Here is a 17418-nt window from a genome sequence, read left to right as displayed (position 1 = left end):
AATCCATTTTAAAGCCCTGTAGACGCTCCGGATGAGACGGACGGTGGGAAAATCAGTTTCCTGTCCAACTGACTGAATTTACCCAGATTTTCTTTTCTTTCTAACTCTTATTTATCCTCTGCTCCATCTTTAGGTTGTCTTTATATGATCCCATATATTATATAATAAAGCCCTTTTGAGACACACAATGAGTGCGTTTACATGGGAAGTTTAATTCCTCTTTAATTCAGAATTAAAATTAAATCTGATTTAAAACGAGTAAAAATTTCCATGTAAACACCTAATTCCGAATGAAAATGGCCATTCTGAATTAAACTTAATTCTTAAGTGGCTGGTTTATTCAGATTTTAAATCTGAATAGAATAATTCTGCGATCATGTTTACACTCATTCCTCTTTAAATTAATCCCGGTCTTTCTTTCTGCTCGTTCCCTCGTCCGTCTGTCTCCATGACGCTTATATTCCGCGCTAGGCTGGTTTACCAAACAAAGTTTCAAGATGCAGCAGCAGTAAACGGTGGTCAAGAGCAGAGAACATTTATTTAATAAATATCTTGGAGGACCTGGAAATAATTAAAAGAACAGATGGAAACAGGAAACATCAAAATTGTGAGCTTTTCAAAGTTGTAGCGGCTAAGTTTGTTTTTCTTCCGGTAGTTTAACTTCCGGTCCGCCCCCTATCCAATCAGAACCTTCCCAACCCCCAGACCTGGAGAGGAATTGGAGAAAGACCATCAAACGTGTTTTCCATGTAAACCTCAATTCAGAATTACTATTTCCATGTAAATTCAAAGGAAAATAGTTTAATTCGGAATTATTTAAGTCGGAATAATTAATTCCGAATTAAAAAACATCATGTAACCGTGGCCAGTGTAACTTTGAATCACTCTGTACAAGTGACAGTTTAAAATATTGGTAATATTTGTCCATTAATGCTCTACGTGGCTGACAGGCCAGTAAAAGCGTGTGCCGTTCAGGTTTGCCATTCACATGATATTGGAAACTAAAAATTCATCGTTATAGTTATAGTTTACACACATCATGTCATACTGAGATTACCAGCAGCTCTGTTTCGAGTTGAAAAGCTGCAACAACAAAACCCGGCTCTGTAACTCCCAGAGTTCCGGTTTTCTCTTAGCAGCCAGTTGTTTTGACCTCCTATTCAGATCAAGTTAACAGGCTTGTTGCTCTGTGCTTTGTGATGTATAATTGGATATGGAGCAGAAGCACTAAGTGCAGCTCAACTGCTTTTTTTACCCTCTTCTTCATTTGACTGAGATTCCCCTCCAAAAATAAATGTTTTTTCAATTGATCATTGTAGGTAAAGAAGAATGCTAGTGTGCCTTGTTAGAGTATACATTTGAAAGTGTGTGTGTATCTTCGCACGAGCTACAGACTACGGTGCTGCATGTCATCTTTGCCTATTTCAAGCCTCCCAACTTATTGTTTTATTGTTTATTGTTGGCTTTATCTCGAACAACAACAAATCACCATCAAATTAAAAGTGTCAAAATATAAAACAGCAAAATGTGTTTGAGAGGAAACAGGAGGAAGCAGAACGCTTATTTAGTCCTGTCCCTTCCTCACAATATCATATCATATATGCCATAGAAAATATTAAAATTTAAATAAAATAAAATAAGAAGAGAAAGAAAGGACAAAAAAGAAATAAAGAGCTTTATATTTAAGTCTGAGCGTGAGCTACAGCCCCCTGGCAGCGCTGCCTGACAGCTGTACATGATCCTGCCACCGTGGTCACTTTTCCAGCCCAGGTGGACATGCATGTTGCATGACCTGAGCAGCAGGGCACCCTGGGGTGCTCCTCGCTGCACTGATATGCATGTTGCATGACCTGAGCAGCGCAGCACCCTCGGGTGCTCCTGGCTGCACTGACGAGCATGACAGACGCAGCAGGAAGCCGGGCTGGACGTCCGTGATGTTCGTGACACACGTGTAGGTGGGAAGCTATCAGGGACAGCGTCTTCCCCAAAGCTGTGAACTTTCTAAACCAATAAGCTCCTCATACTGTGCAATATTCTTCATCCATTATGTGCAATATTCTTCCACCCATTCATGTGCATTATTACTCTCATTCACTCATTTTCACTGTATATATATTTATGTTTCCTGTTTCTCATTTTGTCGTTTACACAGTCTTTGTTTACATAGTCTTTGCATGCGTGCACTTTTACGGAGCTGCTGCCTAATCTCACTGTACCAGTACAATGACAATAAAGGCTTTCTATTCTATTCTACCCGTTACTGGGAAAAAAGCCGCTATTTTTAACGCCGTTATTCCCAACACTGTATATAAGTGCTTTCCTGAGACCAGAACATGAACCCTGAGCAATTATTACTTAAAGTGCAGGTAGAAACTCCTCTAGTGGGAGAAAAACCTTACGCCACCTTACAACGCAACAGTGGCAAGAAAAAATTCCCTTTTTAGGAGGGAAGAAACCTGGACCAGAACCTGGATCATAAGGGGGGACTGAAGACCAGCTGGACAGAGCAGGAAAAGGGAGATAGGAACGAAAGAATGAAGAACAGAGAAAGGGATAGACACAGATATATTGTCAAAGGTACAAAAGAGCAGATATATTAGTATTAATTCTCCATGGGCAGGAGAACTAAGAGTTTTCTGTACATCTGACTGATACATGGTGAACTGGTGGACTACAGAGACGACTAGAGCTGCTGGAGTTTGAAGAGTCCAGACAATTCAGAGATGTGTGGATTCATTTTGGCAGTAAAAAGAATATTTAAGGGTCAGTCTGAGCAGAAATGATGTATATTTTTACCCAGATGACAAGCCATGTTATGTGAATTATTTGAAACAAACCAATGTGGATGAATCATTGATTTGACAAAAATATCTCAAGTGTAGATGGAGCTGCAGGAGACACACGATCACAAGAGGACTAATGCATGATGCATCCTTTGCTCTGTACGTCTCTGCTGGGCTCAGCGATTGGCTACATGGGGTGGCTAAAAGTGTGTGTGTATCTACATGTGTTTTGTACACGTGTGCTTCTTTTTTGTGGTACACATGCATGTATGTGTGTGTGTGTGTGTGTGTGTGTGTGTGCACTGAGGGGTGTCCATTAAGCTGCAGCTCCTGCGACAGGTGGGGGGAAGATCAAACGAGGAAGTTGGAGTCTTTTGATGCCGTTTCCTTCACTTCCCAACCTTAAGCTGATGAAGGGAGGATGATGCAGTGAAGCCCTCCTGTTAGCCCCCTCGCTCCTGCAGGCAGCTCAAAGGTTGCCCGTGGTTAAATACCAGTGGTGGATTGCCACCTACCGTCTACTTACATTTCCCAAATCTGTTGTTGCTGCCACATCAGCATGTTAGCATTGTGAGCGGTCAGAGCTCTAGCGGGGAGGAAGCAGTGCAATATGCATATCATGGTATAAAGATGGATTTAAGCTTTGGACTGTCATTGCAGTTTCCTTCTTTTTTGAAAACTCCATGTACGGACCAAAACACCAAAACAAAGGCGAGTTTATTTGTATAGCACAATTCAACACAAGGTAATTGATAGAATAGAATAGAAAGCCTTTATTATCATTATAATGATACAATGAGATTAGGCAGCAGCTCCATCAAAGTGTAAGTTTTACATGTTTACATGTAAAGAGTATGTAAAAAAAAAAAAAGAAACAGGAAACATAAATATATATACACTATGTAAATGAATGAATGAGAGAATATTGCACATTAATGAGTGAAAGAATATTGCACATAATGGATGAAGAATAAAAAATATTGCATAGTATGAGGTACCTTATGAGTTCAGAAAGTTCACAAAGTGCTCTACATCAACATTAAAAGCGGCAAGACACAATTAAACAGTAAATAACAAATAAAATGATAAGAAAAAAAGGTAAAAAAATAAAAAGCACCAGTTGTTAAAAAGTAAGGGCAGTAGAGTACAGCAGGTACATCTCATTCTTACAATGGCAAGAATTACGTTTCTATACGGTCAAAACGTACAAAGACCGGGTCAAATACAGTATTACAAAAGTACCAGTGGTCCATGGACATTAATATTTGGTAAAGTTACCAAGAACCAGTGGTCCATGGACATTAATATTTGGTACAGTTACCAAGAACCAGTGGTCCATGGACATTAATATTTGGTACAGTTACCAAGAACCAGTGGTCCATGGACATTAATATTTGGCCACGAATCCAGTTTCCTGATATTTAAATGTACTTAATTTCTACGCCGGGGAAATACACGAAGCAAAGCTTGAAGGCTTACAAAAGTCTTGACGCTTGGTCCGACTTCAAGGCAGGATTTGTTGTAGAAATTAAAGTGATGAGGACACTGAACTTTATGATTTGACCGTTTAACGTTAGCTACCCAAAAATCCAACATTACCTGATACAAAATGGGAACAGCAAATCCACGTTTCGGTGTCTGGAATCCAGTTGTTTCTGAGAATTGCAGCGATCCATTTGTCTCTCTTAAGCTTATTTTTCGGCAGTCTGTAAAACGATAACTACGATTTCTTGCTAAATCAGTTGATTGCACAACAGCTCTTTCCCATTTTAGATGTTTTGTAGTTGCTCAAACTGAAAGTTTACGCTGCCACTCAGTCTTTCTGACACTCAGTCTTTCTGACACTCAGTCTTTCTGACACTCAGTGGGCGTAACCCGCTGTGAAGTTGCATCTGTGACGTCATGCGCATTCCCTCTATTGTGGATTTCAACACATCCAATATCTTCATAACATTTCTGTATTATTGTAAAGCACCTGTCGATACAACAGCATTGTGCAGAATGTATTAGCAGCTGTGGCTCAGCAGGTGGAGTCAAACCTCTGCCCAGTAGAGGGGGGGGCAGGAACCCCCCAGCATTACCCCAGCAATGCTGAGTGGCCTGTGACGGTATGGAGAAAGCGCTGCGTACCTCACAGAAGACATGTATGTGTGAATAGGTGAAAGAGAGACGCACTGGAAAGCACTTAGCTGTGGACACGGTTGGAAAGACACTATTCAAGTATGAATCATTGAAAGGAAGTTTGCTGCTCTGCGGGGTGTTTTCAGCAGCATGGACGGTGTACAGTATGTGGGCTTGCCTCAAAGTACTGATCCCTGTTGGGGCTCTGCTCACCAGCAGCCCGTATTAATAATGCAGCTGCTTCTTACCACAGATTGGATTCCAGTTGGGAGCTAAAACATAGTTGTGTCCACCTTGAACTGTGCTTTACAACGGTTGACCTCCCGCTAATAGGCACGAGGCTAACTTATGACATTACATATGTATTTATGTATATCTCAAAATCGAACAGAAATGGAATTACTAGCTGCTTTTACACTGGCTGGTTCTCTTAACGCGCCGACGTCGCCTGTCCTTTTCCCCTTGACCGACGCAGGCACTTAGTCAGGTCTAATGTAAACAGAACTAACGTGGGGGGGGGGGGTGGTCACGTAACCTCAGTACAACCCTCCAGGTTAGGGTTTATTTATTTATTTTTAATAAAATAAGGAAAACGGCTGATGACAGTTACAGCAGCAACCGGAGGTCACAGGACCTATATTAGCAAGATGAGTAACTGGGGAGATCTGGGAGCTGCTCAGCCTCAGGCCCCGTTTACACGTAGCAAAAACGGTGGTGTTTTCATGCGTTTTGGCCGTTCATTTACACGAAAACAAAGCTCAAAGTCACCAAAAACCATCATTTCTGAAAACTCCGGCCAAAGTCGAGATTTGCAAAAACTCAGTTTTCACGTTTCCTTGTAAACAGAGGGAAACGGACATTTAGGCTTCAGGACGTCATATTAAGGCTGATTTATGGTTCCGCGTTACACCAACGCAGATTTAACGCAGAACCATAATTCAGGCTTTATACAACAGAAACTTCACCAGCGTCATGAGTGCGACCTGTGTTTACAATTTGTTCGGCCACCGTCAATATCTTCTTGTATTTTACCTGTTTTATATTCTAAAGTCCCCTTAAAAGTAACTCCACTTCTCTGTCACTCCAAACGAAAGACTCTCGTTCATCTTGGAAGTAACTGGAAGTTACTCGTGTCATTTGTTGATGTTTTTTTCCAGGATTGTGATTGGCTAGCATGACTTTATCTTCTCGTTACACTGCCCCCTGTAGGTTTGGCTGCTCATAGCACCTTAACAGATATTTATGCAGGTTCGTGGAAATGATGGTATTTTTCAAAACGTAGAGGGGGAAATATCCGTTTTTGTAAAAACCCGGCTATGTGGAAACGTGGCCTCAGAGATGAGGACGCCATAAACCGGCTTATGTCCACAACCACAAAGGATGATGGTCCATTATTTGAATAACTGGACACAAAAATGACAAACCGGGACATTGCAAGAAGAAAACTTGGCCAAAACACGCTTATCCTGATGTTCATCGACCCTCGTTTTAAAAACTCCACCTGTCTGACGGCGTATAAATCTTGCTGATGTAACACCTCCCAACTCCCTCCCTCTATCTATACATCAGATTATAGCCAGGTGGTGCTCATGTTGTTCTAACCATGTTGGTGGCTATTTCTCTATTGTTTATCTGCAAAAGATAGCAATGTATTCCAATTCAAAAGTTCTCTATTTATCCCTGAAGGAAAAGGAATTGTTGCAGTAGTCATTTAAGTCTCTTCAAAGATGAATTGAGGAGGTTTAATGCTGTGGGCAGGTAGGATCTCCCGTGGCGGTCTGTGCTGATGCAGGTCTGAAAAAACTCTGACTGAAGACTCTCTGATACTGAATCACTGTGTTGTGAAGACCATGGTCTTCTTCCTCTTATGAAGTGTCCTCCATCCCACCATCAGCTCCAGAGGCTCCAGAACAATCCCCTGAACAGAACCAAACTTGATTAGTTGGTTCAGTTTCTTTCATGGTGCTTTTCCACTAGTACCTACTCAGCTCGACTCGACTCCACTCGCCCGTGTTTCTTTTCAACACCCAGATCAGAAGTAGGAGGTTGGAGAAGCTGCTGTGACGTATTTGATTGTGTATCTAAACGAAGAAGACAACAACACTAAAGATGTAGAACCTGGAGGAGATGATAGATGTGCTGCTGGGTCTGTGGTTTGTGTTTGATATCAAGTTAAAAAATGAAAGAGAGAGAAGCTTCAAGCAGCGAGGCTTATTATTTTTTTTTTAGTTTGTCTCTGTGCTGCTGAAAAGTCAGCTGGAGCCGTGAGCAGCTATGAAGAGACAGAGTTCCTGGTAGATCTGGTCGTTCCTTATCTCCGTCTAGATCCCTTTTTAATTCTCTCCTCAGCACCAGGTTTATGAACATCTGCACCTCCGAGTTGGACCAGAACAGACTTTTTTTTTTTTGAATAAAATGAAGAAGCCGCGAGTTGCTCTTTCTCTGATTTCCTCCTCTTGACTCAGACGTCTGACTCCAACCCCCCGACCAATCGGTGGCCTGTAGTGTGATGATGTCAGATACAGCCGACTCAGCAGCTTAGAACCTCAGCAGAGAAGTTACAGAAAAGTATCTACTCGGCACATTAGACCCCTGGTGAGAAAGAACCAAGGCGAGTCGAGTCGGGCTGAGTAGGTACTAGTGGAAAAGCTCCATCAGTCTCTGGTTCTGATGCTGCTCCCCAACAGACTTTGACTGAACTCTCCACAACAGACTGGCAAAAGAGGTTCAACATGTTGCTGCAAACGCTGAGGGAGCCCAGCTTCCTTCAGCTGGGAAGTCTGCTCTGTCCTTTCTCGTCTTTCTATGCACCCTGCAGTACTACAGGATGTTTGAACCCCTCTCTTCGGCTATTATGCACTCACAGTGAGCCATTTCCACATCCCATATTTTTTCGGAGTGGTGATTGTTGAGCAATCACCAGGTGAAGCTGATTTTGAAAAAATAAAATGAAAATAAGACTGATTCCAACCACAAGCCAGTCTGTGGGTGCAGCTTCAATATTAAGCCACTCTAGTGAGGAAACATGAACGTTAAAACTCTGAAATTGGGCAATAATTGAAATAACTGTAGCCACAGATTTACAGAAGAGCATGGTTTGTGCTGCAGTCATAAACCGGTGTTCTGATGTCTAGAATGATCCGTCTTGCAAACATTAATTTGATTATGTAAATTCCCTTAAGAAGTATTCTAGTGGGCTGTCTCATTACTCTAAATTTCTCTCCGTGGTCCCATAATGAATGTAGCAAATAATAGCTGACTTCAAAACTAATCAATTCTGCATGTGCATCATCTTTTCAAAATCCTTTAACTTCCTGATACTGAAAATCTGAAACTTTTGTCTTCAAAGATGTTCCGTTCCCAGTTGCTCTTGATTCCAGGGTGCTTCTGTCAGCTGTCTCCTTATGCATTCAGAGATACGGCTCCTGTCCGAGAGCAGAGAGCCGTATAGGAATCTGAACTTCCTTCACTATTTGAATATCCGTGAAAGGCCGGTCCTGGATCAGCGAGCGCTAACTGGCCTCTTGACTTTGTCGTATTTGGAAGATCCCCGAGCTCCATGAACCATGTGACTCAAACACGCGTGGAGCCCCCGGGTCACATATCTGCAACGTGTTTGTGTCAGTTAGCAGAGTCTGGGGTTGGATAGAAAACATTGGGGGGGGGGAAGAAGAGCAGCAGGGAGGAAGAAGAAGAGCAGCAGGGAGGAGGAAGATGGAGAGACCTGGAGGAACGCTGGTGTTCCACTGAGATATGCATCGTACGGCCAGCCCAGCAAGGCTGCTGCAACATAATCGCTGTACTTCTTTATTTCCAAGAACCCCACATGCACACACAATCTCACTAGTAAAGTTTACCTTATTTTCTGAAGTGAAAAAACCTTTGCACACTAACTGTTTCAAAGTTACGGAAGAGTATTAGGGCCATGCAGGAGAAAAATATTTGAGAGGGGAAGATTTTGTCGAGAAAAAAGTTGAAATATAATTTCGAGAAAAAAGTCGAAATGTTGAGAATAATGTTCTCGAAATTCTACTTCAACATTAATCTCGACATTTCAACTTTATTCTCGACATTTCGACTCTTTTCTCGAAGTGCATAACGGAAAAAAAATCTTCCTCCTCTAAAATACTATTTTTATTTTTCTCCTGCCTGGCCCTAATACTCTTCCGTACAAAGCCCCGTGCTGATTATGGAGGTGTTTTTATTTTTAAATAAATAAATAAAAAGCAACAACCAAACAAAGCTGTTCCTCGTAAGGTTCAGTGGTCGGGGAACACAAGCTGTAACATCCCCGACTGAATGATGGATGACTCTCAAACTGATGGTTCACAATGTTTTTATTCCTTCGATGTAAATACACTGCAAAATAAAATAAAATGGAGTTAGTCTTTCTACATTCATAGAAGTTTCATTTAACTTAAATACAGACCGACACAGCTGCTCGCTCGCTCGGTAATAACGGCTACCGTTAACCACAATATACGACAGTAACCATGGCAACCAAACTCAATATGTACATAAATACGGCATAAAAACCTTGTGCCCCTTATCAGCCAGGTGCTTTTTGTGTCAGTTAGGCACACTTTAGCATTCCCGACACTCTTTTAGTCTCGCAGACAAACTTTTTTACTGCCGTTAAACTTTTTACCGTTAAAGTCCGAAGCGCGGGATGTTTACGAGGTCTCGGCGAGACGCCTTCAAAATAAAAGCACTAAATACCTGTCTCCTTAATATAACAAATAAAATAATAGCCTGGCTTTAAAGAACGTTAACAAGTCAGTGTAAGTAAGTGAGTAAACATAAAAACACATTTATAGAAACATTCTGCACATATTAAAGGTCATTTACATAAGCTTTCCTGTACCTGGTGTTCCTGGTGTCTGGTTTGAGGCTCAGCAGTGGAGTTGAGCAGCAGGATCAGCGATCTGGCCGCCGTGAAGCTCATGTCCTCCTGCTCTGCTGGAGCAAAAGTGCTTATTGTTTCTTGATGGTTGATCTTGTTCTTTACACCGAGCTGCTCTTGAGGTGCCACCCCATTCTTCTCAAACAAAGGTTAATGCGATAAAGACGTGTCATTAATCATAACACTGCACTGACCTCAATTAAGACAGATAAAGGCCGTGAGATTCCTGTCGACAGCGGACTCTGTGTTGATCTGCAGCGCCCCCCCGCTGACCCCGGGGGCCACACAAATGAGCTGCTCATATAATGAACTACCATTAATCACACTGTTGCCCTTTCCGTGTGATCATACAGGCGCACTGGAGCATTTATAGTTAATAGCACTGGTGATCACTGGGATGGTTGCTAATGTCCCATACTACTGTTAAAGCTGCTTTCCTCTGGCTTTCCTCTCTTCACGCCCAAACTGTGGAACTATGTTCCTTAGCTTTCCTCACAAACATCTCCAGTGTTTTGGTGCCACTATTCCAAGTTTTCTTTATCAGGTTTTTTTTTTTTTTTTCATTTGTCAAAATCTTAAATTCTTTATTCATATTTTACAGAGAATTGCAAGATTTTTGAAGAAAGGGGTTTTGTCCTGAATATATATCTTTTTGGGTTCCTTTAATTCTTTGGCACAATAAATAATCTACAACGGTGTATTAGGGCCAAACTAACACAAAAAAAATTGGAAATTACGAGAATAAAGTCATAATAATATGAGAATAAAGTTGTAATATTACGAGAATAATGTTGTAATATTATGAGAATAAAGTTGTAATATTACGAGAATAAAGTTGTAATATTATGAGAATAAAGTTGTAATATTAGGAGAATAAAGTCGTAATATTATGAAAATAAAGTTGTAATATTACGAGAATAAAGTCGTAATTTATGAGAACTCTTGTCTTAGTTTGGCCCTAATACTTCGTCGTACATATCCACATGTTTTTATTTTTTAATGAATTATGGACATTTTTTTTTTTTTTCTCGTCCCGGTCGTGGAACACTAGACCAGCTCTACACCCTCCGCAGGGTGCTCGAGGGTTCATGGGAATTTGCCCAACCAGTCTACATGTGTTTTGTGGATCTGGAGAAGGCATTTGACCGTGTCCCTCATGCCATTCTGTGGGGGGTGCTGAGTGAGTATGGAGTCCGGTCTCTGTATGATCGGAGCAGGAGTTTGGTTCATATTGCCGGCAGTAAGTCAGACTTGTTCCCAGTGCATGTTGGACTCCGGCAGGGCTGCCCTTTGTCACCGGTCCTGTTCATAATTTTTATGGACAGGATTTCTAGGCGCAGCCAGGGGCCGGAGGGGATCCGGTTTGGGAACCACAGGATTTCATCTCTGCTTTTTGCAGATGATGTTGTCCTGTTGGCTTCATCAGACCGGGACCTCCAGCATGTGCTGGGGCGGTTTGCGGCCGAGTGCGACGCGGCAGGGATGAGAATCAGCACCTCCAAGACCGAGGCCATGGTTCTCGACCGGAAAAGGGTGGCATGCCTTCTCCGGGTGGGTGGAGAAGTCCTGCCTCAGGTGGAGGAGTTCAAGTATCTCGGGATCTTGTTCACGAGTGAGGGAACAATGGAGCGTGAGATTGACAGACGGATCTGTGCAGCGTCCACAGTTATGTGGTCGATGTACTGGACCGTCGTGGTAAAGAGGGAGCTGAGTCGAAAGGCGAAGCTCTCGATTTACCGGTCAATCTACGCTCCTACCCTCACCTATGGTCATGAACTTTGGGTAGTGACCGAAAGGACAAGATCGCGGATACAAGCGGCCGAGATGAGTTTCCTCCGCAGGGTGGCTGGACGCTCCCTTAGAGATAGGGTGAGGAGTTCGGTCACCCGGGAGGAGCTCGGAGTCGAGCCGCTGCTCCTCCACATTGAGAGGAGTCAGCTGAGGTGGCTTGGGCATCTGTACCGGATGCCTCCTGGACGCCTCCCTAGGGAGGTGTTCCAGGCATGTCCCACCGGGAGGAGACCCCGGGGAAGACCCAGGACACGCTGGAGAGACTATGTCTCTCGGCTGGCCTGGGAACGCCTCGGACTCCCCCCGGAAGAGCTGGAGGAGGTGTCTGGGGTGAGGGAAGTCTGGGCATCCCTGCTGAGGCTGCTGCCCCCGCGACCCGGTAACGGATAAAGCGGGAGAAGATGACCCTGACATTTTTTTTTTCATTGTTTTAAATGTATTATAGAGCTCTATAATACATAATAATATTATTCTCATAATATTATGAGTTTATTGTCTTAGTTTGGCCCTAATACTCTGTTGTAATAAACACTGCAGTAAGTTATAAGTATAAAACAAAAGGGATTTATAGTCTGTTATTCTTCACTGTGTCTCTTTTTCATGTTTTTAAATCAAACGATAAAGACCCAGTGAGTGTGAATCAAGTCAGTCTCTTTTCATTGGTTTTGGCAACAAATAGGGCAAAGGCAAACAAATAAATGTCCATAATAAAGGAGATAAATCTGGTGGTCCTTATCTGTTGCTGGGCTCCAGTATTTCAGACGCAGACCAGACTAATCGTGTGCTCAGCGATGTCGTGTGAACGGCCAGACAACAACAGTGACATCTTATCAATACTTTAGTTTACTAATGAGCGGCTTCCGCGTCAGTCTGTATCCGTGTCCATCCCCCGGTCCACCGTGGGTCACACTGGAACAGCTGGAAACCAGTTAATAGAAGAGAAGTTAGGTCCGAGGGGACGGGACATTAGAGCAAACACACCGGAAAAGTTTTCACTTTAGCTCCAGGAGTGGCTAAAGTGCCTCTCCCCCCGAGACACGCACACACACACACACCTCACAGTCATACCAACAAATTATCAATTGAATCCCTAACCACCACTCTGAAGTCGTTTCTCTGACTGAAGGTTTTTCCGAAGAGGAAGGATGTGCTCAGGTTTTCTGCTTTTTGTTACATCTCTGGCAGCGATGCTCCAAATTAACTTGACCTTTTAAATACCAAAGCAAAAAGTTAAGAGCTGGAAAGGTCACTCTTATCTTTCCCTCTCTTCCTTTCATCACTCTTGCCTCTCTTCTCTTCCTTTGTCGCCTCTCCCTCTTCCCTTGTGTGTTGACCATTCAGCCACATTCGCTTCCCTGCAAACTTTATTCCAGCTTTGTCCTTTTTTTTTTCTTGAATCCCGTAGTTGACTCTCTCAGAACTTCACCTCCATAGAAAGCTAATTAGCTTTCTATCTCAGCTGAGATGCTGGTAGAATGTCTCCGGCTTCAAACACGCAGGTTCTGGACCATAAAGCCAGTTAAAAGGAGAATGCAGGTAGGATAATGAAGTCTTAGCTGTCCCTGGTCCTCTCCGGGCTCTGCTCATTAGTGGAGCTGCTTCAGGAGTCCTGACTCCCCCTGCAAACAAACGCCCACCATCCCTCTCACCCGCGTCTCCAGGAGCCCCGTCCACCGCTCTTCCGCCCCAGTTCATCACTTGCTTTCATCTTCAAACCTTTCGGCCTGCAGCCTTTCAATAATTGTGCGTGGTGGCCCGAGCTCTTAATATCCCAGAGAGCCTCTCCACTTCCCTTCACACATTAGTCACCGTGTGCATTGATCAGCCGGACACATTGACAAGGTTATGAGAAGCGCAGCGTCTCACTGGAAGCAGAGCCAGTGCGAGTTGTTGCACATCGTCCTGGCATTTTTTCTCTTTTACTTTTTTCCTTTTTTTAATCTCAACATTTCGACTTTTTTCTCGACATTTCGGCTTTTTTCTCGAAGTGCATAATGAAAAAAAAATCTTCCCCCAGTTATAACTAATATAGATACATGCAGTATGTGTTGTCTTCATTCTAAGGCTTATACAAGACTTTTCATTTTTTGCGGCTCCGGACATTTTTATTTTTTGTGTTTTTGGTCCAATATGGCTCTAAAACATTTTGGGTTGCCGACCCCTGATATAGGTAGTTAAAGTGGTTTGACTGTATGAGTCGAAAAGAACATTTTAAAATCAGCCTGAAATAAATAAATAAATAAATATTATTAATGAAAAACTGAAATAAACAAATCCATAAAAGCATAAAAAATGGCATAACTTAACAAGCCAAAATGACACAATTAATTCAAAATGTTCGGTTTCGGCCATGGCGCCAAGAGACTTTTCTTTAAGTTGTGACATGATACAGGTGTGTACTGATTTTCGTGCATGTACGTCAAACCGTATTGTGGGGCTTGAGGCACAAAGTTTTCTAGGGGGCGCTGTTGAGCCATTTTTCCACACCCATTAATGCAAACTATTAAATATCACATTTTTTGCCAGGCCTGGCTTGTGTGCAAAATTTGGTGACTTTTGGGGCACGTTTAGGATACAATAGGGCCTTCGCACTGTAAGTGCTTGGCCCTAAAAATACATTTATAGAAAATACTCACATTAAAGGTCATTTACAGGGGCGTCCCTTATTTCTATTTTGGGGCCGCCACATCCTCTGCCCTCCCGGAGTTACTGGCACCTCTGGACTCGTACCTGCAGCCCCCGCTGAGAGGTGGCCGGGGTCCTGCTGGGTCTGAGAGTTCGTGAGCTCCCCATCTTCCACTCCACACACGGCATCAGCACGACAGCAGGAACACCTCTCCTGAGCTTAATGGAGCTTGAACGGAGCTGAGAAAATACAACACCTCATTCTGCACCATGTTTAGGTTCAAGTTGGGGTCAATGGCAACGAGGAGCTGTGCCAATACCAGCAAATTATTCACAATCATTACAGCGGGCCGTAAAGACCTATGACTATATGATATGTCAGGACTTGTCATTGATCAGCATTAGTCGTGGTGATGCACATAAATCCCTCAATGTCACTTCTGCAGCTGTCACCCTCATTAGCTCTTCATATATATGGACGACCCATGATGTCTGGGTTCACTGCCATGGAGCACACTCATATATTATTGATGTCTATATGTTATATAAAGTAACACCCCAGCCAACTGGGCTAAAGTGGAACCCCAAAAGGACTTTTGCTCAGACCAAATACTTTAAAGCATAGGCTATTTACACCCGGGTGCAAGTACTGATGCACAGACTATTTTCACCCTGCTACCAATATCAATGTATGCTATTGCACCCATGTATTATTAGGAAAAAAAATCCATCAGCTCAACAGTGATTATCAGGTATTCACACCACTTTTGATAAACTTCATTTAATCTCTTCAAAATATCTTACAATGACATAAGAGCAAAAATTCGACGATTACCTGGCTCTATTTGATTTGATTTTATTTGATTTTACTAAGGATCCCCATTAGCTGGTGCTATAGCAACCAGCTAGTCTTCCTGGAAAAAAACAAAGGAAAAAAAGAAACATACAGAATTATCCAATTACAAAAACAAAGGTATTACATGATTTAACTCAATGCACAAGATAGATACTAGATAAATTTACATTAAAGAAAAGAAAACTATTAAATAATACAGAATGCAAAAAGAACAAACAACAAAAACTTTACAATGCTAAGTAGACTTTAAGATTCTTTTTAAAAGTGAATTTGTTGTATATGCAGCAGAGATTTTGAGGCAGGTTATTCCACAAAGTGACTGATCTATAGATAAAAGATCTCTTAAGATGATTGGTCCTTGGAATTGGTCATTTGAGGTGACTGGAACCTCTAGTTCAGGGGTCGGCAACCTGCGGCTCTTTAGCGCCGCCCTAGTGGCTCCTGGAGCTTTTTCAAAAATGTTTGACCTGTTTTTCTTCTTTTTTTTTGTCTTTTTTTCCTCTTTCTTTTTTTTCTCTTTTTCTATTTTCTTTTTTTTCTTTTTTTCCTTTTTCTTTTTCCTTTTTTTTTCCTTTTTTTTCTTTTTTTTTTCCTTTTTTATCTCGACATTTCGACTTTTTTCTCAACATTTCGACTTTTTTCTCGAGATTGTAGGTCAACATTAATCTGGGGATTTCTACTTCTTTCTCGACATTTCTACTTTTTTCTCGACATTTTGACTTTTTTCTCGAAGTTCATAATGAAAAAAAAAATCTTATCCAAGTTATAACTAATATAGATACATGCAGCATGTGTTGCCTTCATTCTAAGGCTTATACAAGACTTTTCATTTTTTGCGGCTCCAGACATATTTGTTTTTTGTGTTTTTGGTCCAATATGGCTCTAAAACATTTTGGGTTGCCGACCGCTGCTCTAGTGTTATAATTAAGAACAGTTTACCTAATGCTCTATGGTTTGACATGGTTCCAATTTTAGAGTGGTGCACATGCGCATGGGCAACACATTTGTTTTCACATGTCAACAGGGTGTGAATATCTCAGCTGGTGGAGGCTTGATATTTGTACCCTCCGATACTTTAATCCTGTAACTCTGTATCTGTGTTTGTCTCTGCTGCAGATCTGTCGTGGCTGAACTGGTGTCTGACGGGCTCCTGCCTCTTCAGCCTCATCCTCATCCTCTTCTTCAGGGAGTCCTACGACCGCCTCTATCTGGACGTCTTCGTCTCCGTGTGACGCTGCCGGAGACCCGACGACACGAGGAAATAACTGTTCTTGCACAAAGATGAAGTAAAAAGGGAGACGAAGAGCAAGTGGGAAGTCTATGCTCTTTCAACTTTTTTTTTTTAATAATGTAAATGTATATACACTGTACATTGGGAACCGTGGTGATGGTTATCTGTCGTATGGCAGCAGAGAAGAACGATTCTACATCAATGTTTACCCTTTATACGTGGCCAGATCAACGCCGTACAACGGTTTAACCCCACCTTGCCTCTTTTTATTTTGTCTATGTTTCTATGTAAACAAACTTTTGTGGAAGATTTTTCATATTGTGGAGCAGGCTCGGCGGAAAAGGTTCTTATTTATAGACAATGCAATTATGTGAAACGGTTCCGAGTGCCGCCCCCCTGAAGCCGGTTGCTCCCACTTGCATCATCTCTGACTGGACGGAGCTCGACGCCTTCGATCTGGACGTAGCCCCGACTCCACGTCAGCACCTGCCCCCGACACAGACGTAAAGGGAGGGAACAGTCTACGTTTCCGCCCGGCCGTCCCCGAGCGGGGATAAAGCAGGAACGTCCCCGTGTTTTAGTGCTGCTGCAGACGGCCGGCTGTGACTCAGCGCCGGGGCCGAACCGGCCCGGCTCTGCTAAGTGACCTGTGATATTACCTGTCATTGAAGGCAGGTACTCAGATTAAGTTTTATCACCCTCTCAAGATGAATATTATGCAAAAATGATCCGCCGGACTGATGACTGGATGCCCGCCAAAGACACGAGCTCTGACTGGACGAGCCCGCTGCGCCTTTTCACGTGGAAGAAGCAGAGTCTTGCTCCGTTTCAGATGTTCCTCCTATTTATAGCTAATTATGTCAATTTTGTACAGTTTTTAATTATTTGTTTTCCTCCACAGTCTGCTGGTATTTATTGGACACGCCTCAACACTAACACAGTAATCAATTTTAGGATGTTATATGACAACTTCAACCACGGAGACTGTTTTATTACACACACTTGAATAGGACTTTGTGTTGTTGCCAACTGCTGCTCCTTAAAGCACCAACTGACCCACAACTGACTCCAAATCTTAAGGGAAAGTGAACTGATCCAAGCTTCATTA

The 17418-nt window shown here is 42.5% G+C and overlaps 1 protein-coding gene across 1 annotated transcript in view; it reads left to right on the top strand.

Moving 5' to 3' along the window:
- slc49a4 (solute carrier family 49 member 4) overlaps positions 1–16353 on the top strand; it is an 89692-nt gene extending 73339 nt beyond the window's left edge. Inside the window, exon 9 of the mRNA XM_061723159.1 lies at positions 16196–16353. Within this exon, the coding sequence (XP_061579143.1) occupies positions 16196–16311 (116 nt within the window). The 3' untranslated portion in view covers positions 16312–16353. The remainder of the gene's footprint in view (positions 1–16195) is intronic.
- The last annotated feature ends 1065 nt before the right edge of the window (positions 16354–17418 follow it).

The sequence above is a fragment of the Cololabis saira genome, chromosome 6, assembly GCF_033807715.1.
Source record: "Cololabis saira isolate AMF1-May2022 chromosome 6, fColSai1.1, whole genome shotgun sequence".
NCBI classification, from domain to species: domain Eukaryota; kingdom Metazoa; phylum Chordata; class Actinopteri; order Beloniformes; family Belonidae; genus Cololabis; species Cololabis saira.
This window is presented reverse-complemented; position numbering and strand designations above follow the sequence as displayed.